Raw genomic sequence first — 20,563 nt, forward strand, 5'->3', positions numbered from 1 at the left:
CTAAGGTCTTGTTAACAGGATTTTTTTTTTTTTTTTTTTAAGCAGATTCCGATAAAGAATATCTGTGTGGAATCATCCTCTGATTGTTTTTAATATGAATGTGCACTGTGGATCTGAAGTCCATGTTGCGGAAAAAGAAAGAGGTGACATGTCAGTTCTTTGATGTGGAATCTGCCTGGTAGCCAGGACATGGATTATCTCCATTGAATGGGGCTCAACTGCATCCAAATCCAGTGCCAAATCCATTTTATTTAAAGTGAAAATCCATGGCAGATTTTTTGGAAGGAGAAATTACTATGTGAACATGGCCTTAAAAGGCTAAACACTATGGAGCAGATCTATGGTTACAGTCTAAGCTCGGTTTCTGATGAGCATAATATGGTCGCATTGTTGTGTCTGTGTCATGGTCAGTCGTGGATCTGATCATCCTGTTACGCCGAGCGCTCCGGGTCCCCGTTCCTCCCCGGAGCGCTCGCCTCATCCTCGTTGCTGCAGCGCCCCGGTCAGATCCACTGACCGGGTGCGCTGCGGTCCCGCCTCCAGCCGGGATGCGATTCGCGATGCGGGTGGCGCCCGCTCGCGATGCGCACCCCGGTCCCCGTACCTGACTCGCTCTCCGTCGGTCCTGTCCCGGCGCGCGCGGCCCCGCTCCCTAGGGCGCGCGCGCGCCGGGTCTCTGCGATTTAAAGGGCCACTGCGCCACTGATTGGCGCAGTGGTTCCAATTAGTGTGTTCACCTGTGCACTCCCTATATTACCTCACTTCCCCTGCACTCCCTTGCCGGATCTTGTTGCCTTAGTGCCTAGTGAAAGCGTTCCCTTGTCTGTTCCTAGCCCGTGTTCCTGACCTCCTGCCGTTGCCCCTGACTACGATCCTTGCTGCCTGCCTCGACCTTCTGCTACGTCCGACCTTGCTTCTGCCTACTCCCTTGTACCTCGCCTATATTCTGCATCTTCAGCAGTCAGAGAGGTGAGCCGTTGCTAGTGGATACGACCTGGTCACTACCGCCGCAGCAAGACCATCCCGCTTTGCGGCGGGCTCTGGTGAAAACCTGTAGTGGCTTAGAACCGGTCCACTAGCGCGGTCCTCGCCAATCCCTCTCTGGCACAGAGGATCCACCTCCTGCCAGCCGGCATCGTGACAGTAGATCCGGCCATGGATCCCGCTGAAGATCCTACACTGGTCGCCCAGCTAGCCCTAAAGATCGCCCAACGAGATCAACAGCTGGCATACTTGACCTCCGAGGCACTGCGTATTCAGTCACAGATACAGCAGCTGCAGCCGCAGATACAGCAACAGCTACAGCTGCAACTACCATCTCCTCCGCCGGCTCCTGCAACTCCTCCGCAGCAACCGGCCGTTCCTAACCCCTGCTTGTCCCTGCCGGACAAATTTGGCGTAAAGATCGCCCAACGAGTTCAACAGCTGGCATACTTGATCTCCGAGACACAGCGTCTTCAGTCACAGTTACAGCAGCTGCTGCCGCAGATACAGCAACTTCAGTCACAGCAGCTGCTGCCGCAGATACAGCAACTTCAGTCACAGCTACAGCTGCAACAACCATCTCCTCCGCCGGCTCCTGCAACTCCTCCGCAGCAACCGGCCGTTCTTAACCCCTGCTTGTCCCTGCCGGACAAGTTTGATGGGGACCGCAATGATTCTGCCACAGCCACAGTCCAGTCCTTCTTCGCTGAGGTCCGTGGTGTCTTCGAGGAGCCTGCCCGAGCTTCTTCTGCCGAGATTGCCCTGCTGAACCTGGAACAGGGTGTTTCTTCCGTTGGCGAGTACGCCATTCAGTTCCGTGCTCTTGCTTACGAGTTGTCCTGGAATAGTGAGGTTCTCTGCGCGACCTTTAAAAAAGGCCTATCCAGCAACATTAAAGATGTTCTGGCCGCACGAGAGACTCCTGCTGACCTACATGAACTCATTCATCTTGCCACTCGCATTGACATGCGTTCTTCCGGATGGCGTCTGGAGCTCCGCCTGGATATGGACTTTGTTCGCACGAAGCGTTTTTTCTCCCCGGCTCCTCTCTCCTCTGGTCCTCTGCAATCCGTTCCTGTGCTTCCCGCCACGGAGGCTATGCAAGTTGACCGGTCTCGCTTGACACCTCAAGAGAGGACACGACACCGCATGGAGAATCTTTGCCTGTACTATGCCGGTACCGAACACTTCCTGAAGGATTGTCCTATCCGTCCTCCCCGCCTGGAAAGACGTACGCTGACTCCGCACAAAGGTGACACAGTTCTTGATGTCAACTCTGCTTCTCCACGCCTTACTGTGCCTGTGCGGATATCTGCCTCTACCTTCTCCTTCTCTACTATGGTCTTCTTGGATTCCGGATCTGCAGGAAAAAAATTTTTGGCCTCTCTCATCAACAGGTTCTACGTCCCCGTGACCAGTCTCGCCAGACCCCTCTACATCTATTGTATTAACAATGAAAGATTGGACTGTCTCATGCGTTTCCGCACAGAACCCCTCCTAATGTGCATCGGACCTCATCACGGAAAAATTGACTTTTTTTTCCTCAGGTTCTTTGGCCCCAAGAAGAGGGGGAGACCCAAGGGGGGGGGTACTGTTACGCCGAGCGCTCCGGGTCCCCGTTCCTCCCCGGAGCGCTCGCCTCATCCTCGTTGCTGCAGCGCCCCGGTCAGATCCACTGACCGGGTGCGCTGCGGTCCCGCCTCCAGCCGGGATGCGATTCGCGATGCGGGTGGCGCCCGCTCGCGATGCGCACCCCGGTCCCCGTACCTGACTCGCTCTCCGTCGGTCCTGTCCCGGCGCGCGCGGCCCCGCTCCCTAGGGCGCGCGCGCGCCGGGTCTCTGCGATTTAAAGGGCCACTGCGCCACTGATTGGCGCAGTGGTTCCAATTAGTGTGTTCACCTGTGCACTCCCTATATTACCTCACTTCCCCTGCACTCCCTTGCCGGATCTTGTTGCCTTAGTGCCTAGTGAAAGCGTTCCCTTGTCTGTTCCTAGCCCGTGTTCCTGACCTCCTGCCGTTGCCCCTGACTACGATCCTTGCTGCCTGCCTCGACCTTCTGCTACGTCCGACCTTGCTTCTGCCTACTCCCTTGTACCTCGCCTATATTCTGCATCTTCAGCAGTCAGAGAGGTGAGCCGTTGCTAGTGGATACGACCTGGTCACTACCGCCGCAGCAAGACCATCCCGCTTTGCGGCGGGCTCTGGTGAAAACCTGTAGTGGCTTAGAACCGGTCCACTAGCGCGGTCCTCGCCAATCCCTCTCTGGCACAGAGGATCCACCTCCTGCCAGCCGGCATCGTGACACATCCGAAGTGAAAGCTTCATAGATTCCATCAGTTTGGCACTAAAATGAACACAAATTTAGCTCATCTGAAACTGGCCTTGAGGTTAGACACTGTAGGGGGGAATTTACGTACTTACGCCAGGTTTCTGGTGTTGGTAATTCTGCACAATGCTTAGTTGCACAAAAAATTGTGGCTTTTTGCCACGCTTGCCCCTTTTCAAAAAGTGGGACAAGTGAGGTTGTGATGTCCCAGTACAGGTACACATACCTGTACTACCTGTAGGCCCTGTTAGGTAGAGTCCCTCAGTGACCTGGGGGCTCCCCTGCAGGGACTCCTCTTGTTCTCCTGTTAATTTATTAAATGTGGTGTATGTGCCTTTAAGAGCATAAACAGGATCCTTATGTCTAGATAGTATACAGGACCTGTGGAGGTATCAAGAATCTGTGTCTGTAAGTTGGTCACATGTTATGTTATGCACTTACATGATTTATTGCAACATGTACTCCCAGAGAGCACCAGCTAAATCCTATGACCCACAGCTTGACCAATGAGCTTTAGTCCAGCCCCCCACTATATAAAGGGTGGCCCTCTTTAAATCACTCTCTTAGCTCTATTACCTGCTGTTGAGAACAAGTCTTTGATGACGCAGCTACCAGAGATATCAGGACAAGTGTCCAGCATCTGGAGGCCACAAAGCTACAAGTGTCTCCAGTAAGTCCCAAGTCTATGTCTGCTGTCATTGAAGTTAATCAAGTCCTGCACATAGTCGAGTCAAGTCTAATTACAAGTCAAAGTCAAGTTTATTACAAGTATTGATCAAGCAAGCTGCAAGGTCCTCTGGGTACTGGTCACATCTCTGGGAATTCTGGCCATAGCTGTGAAGATAATTACATCTGTCTTCTACTCAGTAAAGCCTCTGTTTACCCATAACTGTTTGTGGACTCTTTATTCCCTACTAGCCCGTGGGATAGCGGAGAATCCGGGCGTGTGGTATTCCGGAACTCAAAACCACACTGGCGTCACGAAAACATAGGGGGTTAATACCATCCGACCCCCGTGGGTACTAACATCTGATCCCACCACTCACATCGCAACACCCGTGGTCCCGCCATTCAACCTGTGGTCACCACAATTCTTGGCGTCCTACGAACAGGATACGGGTGTGTGCCTTAACCACTCAGCTACCGCAGGCAACCCGCAACATGTTGTTCAATGTACATACCGTCAATAAATAAGCCCTACCCTGAAAATAAGCCGTAGTGTGTTTTTTTGTGACTAAAATTAATATAAGACCCGGTCTTATTTTCAGAGAAACATGGTACAAAAGAGCATGTATGGACTATTATACAAAGACTCTAATGTTGTCTGTTATTTCATCAGCCTGAAATGGACGTTTGTGCATAAAATGCCTCAGGACTGCATATGGCCCCACTCCCACTTAGTTTCCCAAGCCTGACAAAACCTTATGTCGAGGACAACTTATGTTAAGCGAGGGGGTTTGTGATGTCCCAGTACAGGTACACGTTCCTGTACTACCTGTAGGCCCTGTCAGATTTAGTCCCTCAGTGACCTGGGGGCTCCCCTTGTTCTCCTGTTAATGTATTAAATGTGGCATATGTGCCTTTAAGAGAATAAACAGGATCCTTGTGTCTAGATAGTATACAGGACCTGTGGAGGTCTCAATAATCTGTGTCTGTAAGCTGGTCACATGTTACGCAGTTACATCACTCTCTTAGCTCTACCACCTGCTGCTGAGAACAAGTCTTTGCTGAAGCAGCTACCAGAGATCTCAGGACAAGTGTTCAGCATCTGGAGGCCCTAAAGCTGTCTTCTATTCAGTAAAGCCTCAGTTTACCCCCAGTGGACTCTTTATTCACTACTAGCCCATGTGATAGCGGAGAATCCGGGCGTGTGGTGTTCCAGAACCCGAAAACCACACTGGCGTCACGAACACATTGGGGTTAATACCATCCGACCCCTGGGGTTAATAACATCTAATCCCACCATTCTCACCGCAACACCTGTGGTCCCGCCATTCAACCGGTGTTCACCACAAGGTGTCAAGGGGACGTGGTAGCGATGGCTGCCAGATTTATTAAGCTGTACATCAGTGACCTGATGTAAATACAGTGGAATTCCCTGGAATTGCACAGACAATAAATCTGCAGAGATGTACAACAGAAAAACTATACTTAAAGGAGTACTCTGTTGCTCAGCGTTTGGAAGAAACTGTTTCGAACGCTGGAGCCGGCGCTGGCAGCTTGTGATGGAATAGCCCCGCCCCCTCATGATATCACACCCCACCCCCTCAATGCAAGTCTTGCATTGAGGGGGTGGGGCGTGACATCATGAGGGAGCAGGGCTATGACATCACCAGCTGCCAGCTCCAGCGTTCGAAACAGTTTGTTCCAAATGCTGAGCAACAGAGTACTCCTTTAACCCCTTAAGGACCCAGCCATTTTACACCTTAGGACCCGGCCATTTTTTGCACCTCTGACCACTGTCACTTTAAACATTAATAACTCTGGAATGCTTTTAGCTATCATTCTGATTCCGAGATAGTTTTTTCGTGACATATTCTACTTTAACTTAGTGGTAAAAATTTTTGGTAACTTGCATCCTTTCTTGGTGAAAAATCCCAAAATTTGATGAAAAATGTGACAATTTTGCATTTTTCTAACTTTGAAGCTCTATGTCTACTTTATATTTGCATCATAAAATTGACGAGTGTTTACTTTTGGAAGACACCAGAGGGCTTCAATGTTCAGCAGCAATTTTCCAATTTTTCACAAAATTTCCAAAATCACAATTTTTCAGGGACCAGTTCAGGTTTGAAGTGGATTTGAAGGGTCTTCATCTTAGAAATACCCCACAAATGACCCCATTATAAAAACTGCACCCCCAAAGTATTCAAAATGACATTCTGTCAGCATTTTAACCCTTTAGGTGTTTCACAGGAATAGCAGCAAAGTGAAGGAGAAAATTCACAATCTTCATTTTTTACACTCGCATGTTCTTGTAGACCCAATTTTTTAATTTTTACAAGGGGTAAAAGGAGAAAATGTATACATCTATTTGTAGCCCAATTGCTCTCGAGTAAGCACATACCTCATATGTCTATGTAAAGTGTTCGGCGGGCACAGTAGAGGGCTCAGAAGGGAAGGAGCGACAAGGGGATTTTGGAGCGTACATTTTTCTGAAATGGTTTTTGGGGGGAATGTTGCATTTAGGAAGCCCCTATGGTGCCAGAACAGGAAAAAAAAAACTCATGGCATACCATTTTGGAAACTATACCCCTTGAGGAACGTAACAAGGAATAAAGTGAGCCTTAATACCCCACAGGTGTTTCACGACTTTTGCATATGTAAAAAAAAATTAAAAAAATTTCAATAAAATGTGTTTCCCCCCAAATTTCACATTTTTGCAAGGGTTAATAGCAGAAAATACCCCCAAAATTTGTAACCCCATCTCTTCTGAGTATGGAGGTACCCCATAAGTTGACCTGAAGTGCACTACGGGCGAACTACAATGCTCAGAAGAGAAAGAGTCATATTTGGCTTTTTGAGAGCAAATTTTGCTTGGGGGGCATGTCGCATTTAGGAAGCCCCTATGGTGCCAGAACAGCAAAATAACCCCCACATGGCATACCATTTTGGAAACTAGACCCCTTGGGGAACGTAACAAGGGGTACAGTGAGCATTTACCCCCCACTGGTGTCTGTCAAATCTTTGGAACAGTGGGCTGTACAAATTTTTTTATTTGCGCACCTGTCAGACACCAGTAGGGTGTATATTCTCACTGCACCCCTCATTACATTCCGTGAGGGGTGTAGTTTCCGAAATGGGGTCACATGTGGGGTTTTGTTTCTTTTGCGTTTGTCAGAACCGCTGTAACAATCAGCCACCCCTGTGCAAATCACCTCAAATGTACATGGCGCACTCTCCCTTCTGGGCCTTGTTGTGCGCCCCCAGAGCACTTTGCGCCCACATATGGGGTATCTCCGTAGTCGTGAGAAATTGCATTACAAATTTTGGGGGCTTTTTTCCCTTTTACCTCTTGTGAAAATGAAAAGTATAGGGCAACACCAGCATGTTAGTGTAAAAAATTATTTTTTTTACACTAACATGCTGGTGTAGACCCCAACTTCACCTTTTCATAAGGGGTGAAAGGAGAAAAAGCCCCCCAAAATTTGTAAGGCAATTTCTCCCGAGTACGGCGATACCCCATATGTGACCCTAAACTGTTGCCTTGAAATACGACAGGGCTCCAAAGTGAGAGAGCGCCATGCGCATTTGAGGCCTGAATTAGGGATTTGCATTGGGGTGGACATAGGGGTATTCTACGCCAGTGATTCCCAAACAGGCTGCCTCCAGCTGTTGCAAAACTCCCAGCATGCTTGGACAGTCAATGGCTGGTAGGCAATGCTGGGAGTTGTTGTTTTGCAACAGCTGGAGGCTCCATTTTGAAAACAGTGGTGTACCAGACGTTTTTCATTTTTATTGGGGAGGGGAGGGGGGCTGTGTAGGGGTATGTGTATATGTAGTGTTTTTTACTTTTTATTTTATTTTGTGTTAGTGTAGTGTTTTTAGGGTACAGTCACACGGGCGGAGGATTACAGCGAGTTTCCCCGCTGCGAGTTTGAGCTGCCGCGCAAAATTTGCTGAATCGCGAACTTGCAGCCTGATACTCACTGTAAGCCCCCTGCCCATGTGAATGTATCCTGTACATTCACAGGGGGGGACCTCCAGCTGTTGCAAAACTACAACTCCCAGCATGCACAGTCTATCAGTGTAGTTATAGTTTTGCAACAGCTGGAGGCACACGGGTTGGGAAACACTGAGTTAGGAAACAGACAATGTTTCCCAACCAGTGTGCCTCCAGTTGTTGCAAAACCACAACTCCCAAACATTCTCAGGCATGCTGGGAGTAATAATTCGGCAACATCTTTAGAGCCAGATGTTGCCGAACTACAACTCCCAGCATGCTTGGAGTTGTAGTTTGCAACATCTGGAGGACTACAGTTTGCAGACCACTAATACAGTGGTTACCAATCTGTGCCCTTCGAGATGTTGCAAAACTACAACTCCCAGTATGCCAAAACTGTCCAGGCATGCTGGGAGTTGTAGTTCTGCAACATCTGAAGGGCCAGATGTTACAGAACTACAACTCCCAGCATGCCTGGACAGTAAGGGCATGCTGAGGATGTGTAGTTTTGCAACATCTGGAAGGGCACAGTGGTCCCAAAACTGCGGACCTCCAGATGTTGCAAAACTGCAACTCCCAGCATGCCCAGATGCCAAGGGCTGTCTGGGCATGCTGGGAGTTGTAGTATACAGGGTCCCAATACAGCAATGCATGTCGCTTTACGGCGACGTGCATTACTGTAAAGGGCCCGACCATGGCTGAAGATCCACTCACCTGTCGCCGCCGCCGTTTTCATTGCCGGGATCCGGGTCTTCAGGGACGAGGTAAGTACCGGGGCCGGGCCCCAGCACTCCCCCGTCCCCCGCCGCGTCCTCCGGTCTTCCTCCCGTCCTCTCCGGACTTCCAGGGGCCGGGCAGGACGGGAGGAAGTCTTGCCACCTCGCTCCTAGTCTTCAGCATGGTCCTGGCCGGGATCATGCGAAATTACCGGGCGGTCGGGTCCCAGAGACCCGATCAGCCCAGTATCGCCGCAGATCGCAAGGGCGATTTCTCTACATGGCCCCCCTCGGCGTTTTGCCCTGGATCCCTGCTGAAGGATTTCCGCAGGGATCCGCTTCCGATCTCCGCCGGGTGAGCGGCGGAGACCAGGAAAAGACATGACGTATGCATACTTCATGGGTCCTTAAGAGGTTAAGACCAGCGTGAGATACGGCGCCTTAGTAAATCTATCTATTTATTTATTCCATATCTATCCATTCAATATCTATCTATTTATCTATCTATTTCATATCTGTCAATCTATCTATCCATCCATCCATCCTATTCAATATCTATCTACCTATCTAAACTAAAATAATTGCAGCACTCCCAGATAGTTCAAAAAAATTAAACTGTGTTCTTTATATCATGTAGGTAAAAATGTTGTTTAGGGTACATTTACATCTGCTGCAAGTCATGCTACTATTCACTTCTGCAATCTGCAAATATGGCCCTATTACAGAATTCTGGTTGACTTATTGAAGGGAATGGTAGCGTAAGTTGTAGCGGATTTCCCTATGTATCCATCTATCTATCTATCTAGGCACACATTTATTGACTCGTGTCACAGCAGTAATGTCTAAGTTCCTCACTGGGACCATTTTCAAGATCCTGTGCTATTGTTTGCCTATTTTGAGAGGACTTGGATGGGGTATGGACGTTGGCAGCACCTGCATTGGCATTGGCTTCATCACTTTGAGTTCTATCTATCTATCTATCTATCTATCTCTCCTCCTCATTTCTATCATCTATCTATCCCATATCTATCTATCTATCTATCTCATATCTATCTATCTCATATCTATCTATCTCTCCTCCTCATTTCTATCATCTATCTATCCCATATCTATCTATCTATCTATCTATCTTGAGAATGGCGGCGAGAGGCCGCATAAACATTGCTCCATGTACACTGGAATGATGCAATACATTTTGCCATTATTTTTTCACCTACCTTTTGTGTGCTGCCTATTTGGATATATCTATGTTGGGATCCTCTCGCCAAGGCTCCTACACAGCTGGCACCGGTTACCTAATTTCTACTTTGGTTGTGCTGCTCTCCTGTGAATAGTGTATCTATCTATCTATCTATCATCTATCACATATCTATCTATCTATCTATCTATCTATCATCTATCTATCTATCTCATATCTATCTATCTATCTATCTATCATCTATCCCATATCTATCTATCATCTATCTATCATCTATCTATCTATCTATCATCTATCCCATATCTATCTATCACATATCTATCTATCATCTATCTATCCATCCCATATCTATCTATCCATCCCATATATAGCTATCATCTATCTATCATCTATCCCATATCTATCTATCTCATATCTATCATCTATCTATCTATCTATCCATCCCATATCTATCTAATATCTATCCATCCCATATCTATCTATCTATCATTTATCTATCTATCCCATATCTATCTATCTCATATCTATCTCATATCTATCTATCTATCTATCTCATATCTATCTATCTCATATCTATCTATCTCATATCTATCTATCTCATATCAATCTCATATCTATCCATCCCATATCTATCTATCATCTATCTATCTATCTATCTATCTATCATCTATCCCAAATCTATCTATCTCATATCTATCTATCATCTATCTATCCATCCCATATCTATCTATCCATCCCATATCTATATATCTGTCATTTATCTATCTATCTATCCCATATCTATCTATCTCATATCTATCTCATATCTATCCATCCCATATCTATCTATCTATCTATCATCTATCTATCCCATATCTATCTATCTCATATCTATCTCATATCTATCTATCTATCATCTACCTATCTATCTATCTATCTATCCCATATCTATCTATCTATCTATCTAATCTGAAACATGTTGCAGCATTTCAGACTGCTGAGACTAGAGATGAGCGAACTTACAGTAAATTCGATTCGTCACGAACTTCTCGGCTCGGCAGTTGATGACTTTTCCTGCATAAATTAGTTCAGCTTTCCGGTGCTCCAGTGGGCTGGAAAAGGTGGATACAGTCCTAGGAGACTCTTTCCTAGGAATGTATCCACCTTTTCCAGCCCACCGGAGCACCTGAAGGCTGAACAAATTTATGCAGGATAAGGTATCAACTGCCGAGCCGAGAAGTTCGTGACGAATCGAATTTACTGTAAGTTCGCTCATCTCTAGCTGAGACCTTAAAACCCCCTTTTTAACCTGGTTCCCGCTTCCCCCAATAATGACAGCACAACTCTTAACTTTAAATTGGTGGGGGGGGGGGGGGGCAGCCACAGCATTTATTATTATGAATAAACATTAACTTTAATGGTCCCATAGAGAGGACTAAAATGTCACTTGCTGAGATATGATGGAATAGAAGAAGCACTGTTTTGTACAGAATTTTGGCATCCTGCAACACTTTTGTTATTTTTAAAGGAGGACCTTGATCAGTTCTGGGTCGCTGGCATCTTTATTGTTTTTTAGGGTGTTTATTTGTTTTGTGTTGTATCTATCTGTCTATGTATCCCATTTTATTATACAGTCTATATCCATCTACCCCCAGTAATTGTCTTTGACCTATTGCACTTCTGTCTGTCAGCTCTTGAGTACAGTCAGTCTTTCCTTATTATGTTCATAGTTTTTATACTGTATCATTGTTATCATTATGACAGTGGAATTTCCCTGAGACTTTCATTTAACCCCTGCACAGTCCTTGGAAATGACCTTATCAGTGCTGCAGGGATAATGAAGAGCATAGCATCTGATATCACTGACACTATTGTACTGGTTAGGGCAGTGATCCCCAAACTGTGGCCCTCCAGATGTTGCAAAACTACAATTCCCAGCATGCCTGGACAGCCGTTGGCTGTCCAGGCATGCTGGGAGTTGTAGTTTTGCAACATCTGGAGGGCCACAGTTTGAGGACCACTGGGTTAGGGTGTGTTCAGATGTGGCGGTCAAGTCCTGAAATCCCCATGATATACCATACAATTTGCTTGCTGGTGAAATTTGTTGCCTATTATAAAACATCTTGGTGCTAAAATGACATAAACAGTTTACAGCATCCAGGGAATAGTCACACCTCAGCATATGGGTGTCAGCCAGACTGTCAATAGTTAAATGCTGGAGGAGACTATTAGTCAAACAGGAAGAGGTGTGCAGAGCTGAGATGTAGGGGGTGGAGGCACCAGAGATCCAGGTGAGGAGGCCACAGGCTGGGAAAGAGGCACTGAGGGCTATGTGAGGACTCTGATGTGACCTCCAAAGGTAAGAGGAGGGCTGCGACTGCACTGGTGTCTACAGGTAGCAACAGTAGGGGTTGTGGTGACACTGTTGTGTAGGTAAGTGCAGTACAGGCTGGCACGGCTTCATAGGTGGGTGCTTTATAGGTGGGTGCAGTACGGGCTGGCACTGCTTTATAGGTGGGTGCAGTACGGGTTGGCACGGCTTTATAGGTGGGTGTAGTACAGGTTGGCACTGCTTTATAGGTGGGTGTAGTACAGGCTGGCACTGCTTTATAGGTGGGTGTAGTACAGGTTGGCACTGCTTTATAGGTGGGTGCAGTACGGGTTGCCACTGCTTTATAGGTGGGTGTAGTACAGGCTGGCACTGCTTTATAGGTGGGTGTAGTACAGGTTGGCACTGCTTTATAGGTGGGTGCAGTACGGGCTGGCACTGCTTTATAGGTGGGTGCAGTACGGGCTGGCACTGCTTTATAGGTGGGTGTAGTACGGGCTGGCACTGCTTTATAGGTGGGTGTAGTACGGGCTGGCACTGCTTTATAGGTGGGTGTAGTACGGGCTGGCACTGCTTTATAGGTGGGTGCAGTACAGGCTGGCACTGCTTTATAGGTGGGTGCAGTACAGGCTGGCACTGCTTTATAGGTGGGTGCAGTACGGGCTGGCACTGCTTTATAGGTGGGTGCAGTATGGGCTGGCATTGCTGTTTAGCTAGGTGTAATGAGCAGTGGCACTGCTGTGTAGGTAGGTACAGTAAGGGATGGCACTGCTGTTCAGCTTGATGCTGTAAACACTGGCACTTAACTAGGTATAGTAAGTGCTGGCACTGCTCTTTAGGTAGGTAGCTGTATCATGTCACTGGGCAGGAAGCAGAAAAGGCTGGCAGTGCCAGGTAGGTAGCTTCAATAAGGGCGGGCACTGCTATTTACCAGTAGTAAGAGGTGGTACTGCTGTGTAAGTAGGTAGCTGTAGTAAAGACTGGCAGTTCTGTGTAGTTCAAAAGCCACAGTTAATGGTATTTGCAGGTAGAGCGGGTATTGCTATGTAGGTAGCTGCATTAAGGGCTGCCACTGCTTTGTAGGTAAATAGGTTGAATAAGGACTGGCCCTGCTTTGTAGGTAGGTAGCTGCAGGGAGAACCGGCATTGCTATATAAGTACAGTACAATCTCCCAATAGTGAACACTCATGGGAAATAAAGTGTCCACTATATAGAGACGTCCCTTATTGGTAAAAAAAAAAAGGCTTTCTAAATGTTTCTAAATGGTAGAATACTGTCCTGTACTCACTCCAGAGTGTAATAAGAAGCTAAATATAAATAATTTTGCACTGTTAGCGTTGATGCGCAGGGTTTCAAGCTTTCAGTCATTCAGTTTACATTGAAATCTGCAGCAGAAAATCCTGCGCAGCAAATCTGCGCAAAATACTGTACATGTGAATAGACTGTAATAAGGCTTTAAAAAATCTCGACGATATTAATTGGGAAAAGTAATGCCAAATCATTTCCCCATTCCCTCATCCCCCTGTTCTTCTTGCCTGGCCAGAATGCACTGACGAGTGACGCTCCATATGTCATCCAGCATTTTGGGCAGCTTCCACTGCCCTCAGTGAGTGAGGCGCAGAGGAGCGTCACTCGTCACTTCGGGCAGCCGCCACTGCTCACGGCTGCCACTGTCTTCACTGAGTGCAGTGCAGAGGAGCATCACTGGCCAGGTAAAAAGAAAAACAGGGATGAGGGAATGGAGGAATGATTTGACATGGGGGGGGATGAGTGGGCACAGGGGGGGGGGGATGATTGGGCTGGGGCTGCTACAGGGGGGTCCAGCAGGGGCCAGGGGCCCCTGGGAACTCAAGTCACTTACTGGGGTATTGGCTGTACCCCCTGATTGCAGCCCTGTGTACAAGGTAGGGCGGCACATAAGCCTGATTGTCCCCGATTGGGAGTGTTTTGTCCCTTACTAGGTGTGCCCATGATCGCTATTGGGAATGTCCCCTATTCGGAGGGTGCAAATACATTAAGTCCTATAGGATTCTGCCGGGGAATTAAAAACTGTCCGCTATTGGGAGGTGTCCCCAAATGGGAGGTGTCCACTAAGGGAGATTTCACTGTAGTTATAGTAAGAGATGGCACTGCTGTTTAGGTAGGTAGCTGCATTAAAGGTTGGCACCGTTGTATATGGTGATAGAAGCAGTAAGGGCTGGCACTGCTGTGTAGGTAAATAGTCACAGTAAGGGCTGGCACTGCTGTGTAGGAAGGTATCTGCAGTGAGGACTGGCACTGCCAAGTAGAGAGCTGTAGTGAGAGATGGCATGGTTGTGTAGATGGGTAGCTGCAGTAGAGGCTGGCACTGCTGTGTAGACTAGGGCACTGTGTGTGGATATTCTAGGATTTGAACCCTTTGCCCTCTTCTCCTTCACTTTCTTTTGTGGCCATGAGGGGATGATTGTCTCCTTTCTGTTTTTGGGATGCTGTCCCTTCCCCCACCCACCACTCCCTTTCCCTGTGTCAACCTGATGGACAGGTCATTGTGATAGTCCCCGGGTGATTGAGCCGACCCTCCCTCCAGCAGCACTTATCTCCCTAGAGGAGGTGGCAGAAGCGGCTCTGGCACCAGCCCCCATTCCCAGAGAAAGGCTTTTTTGTAATTTGGGTCACCAGTTGCCCTGGTGATGCTGCCCCCCTACTATTAGCAGCAGTTTGCTGTGCCCTGTCATGTGACAATGGGCTGTTACCCACTGTGATGAATATTGGAAGGGGGCAGTGCATGTGGGGTGCCTGCTGCTGGGTAGTGCCAGAGGCTGCTCTGGTAAAGTTACAGAAGTCCTATAAATATACACTGCCCCGCTGTGCCATCTGCCAATCCTTAGATCATACATAGATAATTCCGGTTCATAGTGCAACCAGATCAATAAAGATCCAGGATTTCCCAGAGTGGAATTTTCCAGCCATGAAGCTGCGACTGGGGGACAGATGTCTACAAGGGGGGCTCTATCTAAGGAGGGAGGTGCAGGATAGCTGCTGGTAGCATTGCTGCCAAAACTGCCACACAGGGTGGGTGGGAGCTGCACAGTTTGAAGAGGTGACCATGGCAGGGATTGGGCGAGAGGAGCAGGAGAGGGTGGAGGGCTTGTACGGTGAATGTGAGGAGCGGGCCCTCCCTCTGCTGCAGCCTGTGGCTTTGTGTGCGATGCTGTCAGACCGGCAAACACTTGTAAACTACCCAGGAGCGAGATGAGCTAATATTGTCTCTCCTGTTCTTTACTTTTATCCAGCAGGAGCTGTTTTTCGAGTCTCTTCCCTCCCGGACGCTGCATGGTGGACTGTGGGATGTAAGGATTTACCGTCACCATACAGAAAAGAACTGAGAGACTGAACATAGCTGAAGAATCGCCACCATGTCAGTGGGCACGTTACAGTCCACAGGGATGGGGGCTCCGCTTACTTCCGTGATGCCCTTCCGTATCCTTAACAAAGGTCCGGAATATTTTCGACGACAGATGGAGAACGGAGCTCGGAAGCCCAGTGCAGTTGAGAGACTGGAGGCCGATAAAGCCAAGTACGTCAAAAGCAAACAAGTGGTCAGCACCAAGCAAGAGCCCATCAGGCCCCCACTATCCCGGCAGCCGCTCTTCTCCCCAGGTGTTCGGAGGGTGCTGTTGACCCCCAACCGCAGGGGCTCCCCAACTGCAACTAGGGGAGAAAACCGAGGAGCCAAAAAGTCCCTCAATCTGGAGATTCTGAATAACTTGATAAACATTTGTGACAGTCCTCTGACTTCCCCTCGGGCAGATATTGTGCCTTGGCAAGACATGGAAAAGCCACAGAATCCATCAACCCCAGGCACGCCGGTCAGCCAACGGACTCCCAGCACAACAGCTGTACGCAGAGTGGACGTTCGCCCTGGTGACACGCTGCATCCATCTCCTTGTCCAGATATCCTTATCACCCCAGTGGCCGAGTCCCCCATTAAATCGTGCCTCTCCTCCGGCAGCCCCCTCTGCTCGCCCACTGGTACCCCGAGCGAGAAAGGTAAAAAACAAACTCTTCTACATCGTTCCAAGTCTGACCTGAGTGACCGCTACTCCCGGGCCAGTGCTGACCTCGAACGTTTCTTCAACTACTGCGGCCTGGACCCTGGGGAGGTTTCCAACATTGGAGCGGAGCATTTTGTGCGGGCGAGCTCCGATATTGTTTCCGTCAAGTTCCATAGCGTCAGTGCCGAAAGCTCTGAGTACGCTCAATCCCAGGTCAGCGCAGCCACCCCCGAAGAAACCTCAGCGACTACACGTATTCCTTATGGGATTTCAATCATTGAACGGAACGCCAGGGTTATCAAATGGTTGTATGGATTACGGCAAGCCAAAGAGGTCCAAAAACTGTCTGCGTAGCAGGAGGACCTCACGAGAGACCATCTCTCTGCCTGGGAGTACTATAGACTTTGCTTCATAGTGTTACAGATACAAACCATTGGCCTCCTACCTTTTCAGCTGTTGCGAAACTATAGTTTCCGGTTGTCAGGGCATGCTGGGAGTTGTAGTTTTGCAACTAGGAGAAATCAGATATAAACGCTGAATAGTATGGAGACCAAGCCAAATGCTCGTGCTGAGACTAGTAGTGCCTACCCGTCTTGGATCTAGCATGCGAGATGAACCATAGACAAGCACAACATACAGATGTTATGCGTTAACCCATTCACCCCCTGCTCTGCTGACATACTTGAATCTGCTTTTCTCAGTTCCGAGCAGGTGTCGGTCCTAATGCTCATTGTATAGTAACTGAGCCTGGAGTCTGCAGCGCACCCTCCAGGGCATAGCACAGTGTTTCCCAACCGGGGTGCCTCCAGCTGTTGCAAAACTACAACTTCCAGCATGCCCGGACAGCCGAAGGCTGTCCGGGCATGCTGGGAGTTGTAGTTTTGCAACAGCTGGAGGCACTCTGGTTGGGAAACACTGGCATAGCCAAATGATCCCTACTTCTGTGTACAATACAGCAGGGTCTTCTTACATAGCCTAGTGGTTTGTATTAGAGAGAAAAAGCACAATGCAAAGCAGAATTTTAGAGATGAGCGAACTTACAGTAAATTCGATTCGTCACGAACTTCTCGGCTCGGCAGTTGCTGACTTATCCTGCATACATTAGTTCAGCTTTCAGGTGCTCCCGTGGGCTGGAAAAGATGGATACAGTCCTAGGAGACTCTTTCCTACGACTGTATCCACCTTTTCCAGCCCACCGGAGCACCTGAAAGCTGAACTCATTTATGCAGGATAAGGCATCAACTGCCGAGCCGAGAAGTTCGTGACGAATCGAATTTACTGTAAGTTCGCTCATCTCTACAGAATTTCAGTAGCGGTTTTAGGCCAGTGTTATTGATGAACCTTTTTTGTGTCCTAGATGTAGCAGAGTTGAACTTGTCATCCAAATCATGATCCTGGATACGTTATGCAGTATATTTACCTTTTTAGTCCTATGAAACATTGCAAAATCCTGTATGATGTCCACCAAATGACAAACATCCGGAATACTCAATGCAATATGTTAATGCTAGATATTGTATAATTTTGTGTTTGTAGTTATCAGTTTCTGTACAGATGCTTTCCTCATCCCGTCTGGTCATTATACATGTCATTTGCATATAGCTGAGCTACAGTTGCCTTATGCAAAAAAAAAAAAAAAATTCAATATAAAGGAGTTTTTCCTCTTTACGTAAATAAAACTTAAAGGGGTACTCCACTTGAATTATTTTTTTTTTTTAATAATCAGGTGCCAGAAAGTTAAACAGATTTGTAAATTACTTCTATAAAAAAAAAATCTTAATCCTTCCAGTATTTATCAGCTGCTGTTATGATCCACAGGAAGTTCTTTTCTTTTTTAATTTCCTTTCTGCCTGACCACAGTGCTCTCTGCTGACACCTCTGTCTATTTTAGGAACTGTCCAGAGCAGGATAGGTTTGCTCCTACTCTGGACAGTTGATAAAATGGACAGAGGTGTCAGCAGAGAGCACTGTGGTCAGGCAGAAAGGAAATTCAAAAAGAAAACAACTTCCTGTGGATCATACGGCAGCTGATAAGTACTGGAAGAATTAAGATTTTTTTAATAGAAGTAATTTACAAATCTGTTTTAACTTTCTGGCACCAGTTGATTTAAGAAAAGTGGAGTGGAGTACCCCTTTAATCCTTTGTACATTGAAAAAGTTCTGCAACTTTCGAACAGTCTTTGTTTCCCAGTTCTCTGTCATTTTCAAGATCTCTGCTTGCTTACGCTGAAGGGAAACCTTTCAGAGACCATTTATATCTGTTCGCGTTGGCTGGTTGTAACATCTTTCTTGGAACAATCTCTCAGCTAGATGAGGTCAGGATGAGTTTTTAGCCTTTTTAAATGTTTACGTTCACTGACAGAAAGCAGAGATCTTGAGATTGAAGAGGAGTTCCAAAAGAGTGTGTTAAAATGCTGCAGAACTTTTCATTATACAATGAATACATGCAATACACATTTCCTGCATCTGCCATAGATTATAGAACGGTAGAGTTACATTCCTTAAAATTAGGCTTTGAAATTTCTTTTGTGTAGCTTTGCACAGGGATTACATCAGAAATTGATTTGAGTTCCTTTTATTTTTATAATAAATAATTTTTCAGGCCCAACTTTCCATGCAGATTGATGCATTTAATAGATCTTTATAGTAGTTGGAGATTTATTTTTCTGATACAGAGCTCCAAATCTCCTGCATGGATATAGTTACATGAGACCATTTGATACCTGCATCCACCACAAGGGGAGCTTACAGCATACTTATTATACACTAACCTCTATGATAACACAGTATGCAGTGAGCTCCCCCTAGTGGTGGCTGTAAGCAGACAAAATTCTATCATGTAACTCTATAATCAATATATTTTATAGGAGCAGAGGTCCAAATCTCCTGATAAAGTGTACCTGTCACGTAAAAAAAACTTATTGTAGTGATATGTCAAAAGTTAAAATTGGTCAGGGTCTGAATGTTCCGACCCCTGCCAATAGCTAGAATAAATGGGAAGAGAAGCATATGGCTGAATGCTTCTCTCAGCGCTCTTTGTGCGCACAGAGACCGTCACATGGCTTAGAGCTGAGAAAAAAATGGGCTTAGTGCATTCCTCTCCTGACTCCTTCTAGCAATCATTTGAGGTCTGAACACCCAGACCCTGACCGATCAAAACTTCTGACATATCAAAAGTTTAAAGCGACAGTGAACCTGACAGCAGGTTAGAAGAATCTTACCTCTGATATGGGCGAATAGGGCAGGGGACGCTGATAAACAATGTACCTTCATTGGTCATTTAGCCCCTAGACGCACCAATCTGCCCCGGCTGTAACAGCGCCACCTCCTGAATATTAAAGGGGTACTCCCGTGGAAAACTTTTTTTTTTTTTTTAACTGGTGCCAGAAAGTAAAACAGATTTGTAAATTACTTCTATTAAAACATCTTAATTAGAGATGAGCAAACTTACAGTAAATTCGATTCGTCACGAACTTCTCGGCTCGGCAGTTGTTGACTTTTCCTGCATAAATGAGTTCAGCTTTCAGGTGTTCCGGTGGGCTGGAAAAGGTGGATACAGTCCTAGGAGACTCTTTCCTAGCAATGTATCCACCTTTTCCAGCCCACCGGAGCACCTGAAGGCTGAACTAATTTACGCAGGAAAACTCATCAACTGCCGAGTCGAGAAGTTCGTGACTAAACGAATTTACTGTAAGTTCGCTCATCTCTAATCTTAATCTTTCCAGTACTTTTTAGGGTCTGTATACTACAGAGGAAATGGTTTTCTTTTTGCAACAGAGAGCTCTGTGGTCATGATGTCAGCAGAGAGCTCTGTGTTCCAAAAAGAAAACCATTTCCTCTGTAGTATTCAGCAGCTAGTAAGTACTGGAAGGATTAAGATTTTTTTAATAGAAGTAACTTACAAATCTGTTTAACTTTCTGGCACCAGTTGATTTACAAAAAATAAAAAAAAATATTTCCACGGGAGTACCCCTTTAATCTGGCCCTCTGAGGTGACCTAACTCAAGGCCACTCTACCCCTAGCTGCACAGACCTGGCTGCCTACCCACTACTGTAACAGCACCTTCATAGGAATATTCAGCCAGCCCTCTGCAGTGAGTGGCCCTGAGTTAGGTCGCTGCAGGGGCCATATGAATATTTGAGAAGGTGCTGTTACAGTAGCGGGTGGGCATGCCGGATCCATGCACATAGGGGTAAAGTAATGCATCCTCCTTCCCCCACCCAGTGCATCAGAAGGTATGTTATTCTGTGTCCCCTTCCCTATTAGTATAGATGAGCGAACTTACAGTAAATTCGATTCGTCACGAACTTCTCGGCTCGGCAGTTGATGA

General features: G+C 47.0%; 1 protein-coding gene across 3 annotated transcripts in view; it reads left to right on the top strand.

The window, feature by feature from the left end:
• FAM110A (family with sequence similarity 110 member A) overlaps positions 1 to 17,301 on the top strand; it is a 116,560-nt gene extending 99,259 nt beyond the window's left edge. Inside the window, exons 1-2 of one of the 3 annotated variants that reach the window (XM_056549195.1) lie at positions 11,896 to 12,301; positions 15,471 to 17,301. In XM_056549195.1, coding sequence (XP_056405170.1) covers positions 15,594 to 16,586 — 993 coding nt within the window. In that variant the 5' untranslated portion in view covers positions 11,896 to 12,301; positions 15,471 to 15,593 and the 3' untranslated portion in view covers positions 16,587 to 17,301. Of the gene's footprint in view, positions 1 to 11,895; positions 12,302 to 15,470 lie in introns of those variants that run through there. The other 2 variants (XM_056549196.1, XM_056549197.1) reach the window with 2 other exon arrangements.
• The last annotated feature ends 3,262 nt before the right edge of the window (positions 17,302 to 20,563 follow it).

The sequence above is a fragment of the Hyla sarda genome, chromosome 12 (assembly GCF_029499605.1).
Source record: "Hyla sarda isolate aHylSar1 chromosome 12, aHylSar1.hap1, whole genome shotgun sequence".
NCBI lineage: Eukaryota > Metazoa > Chordata > Amphibia > Anura > Hylidae > Hyla > Hyla sarda.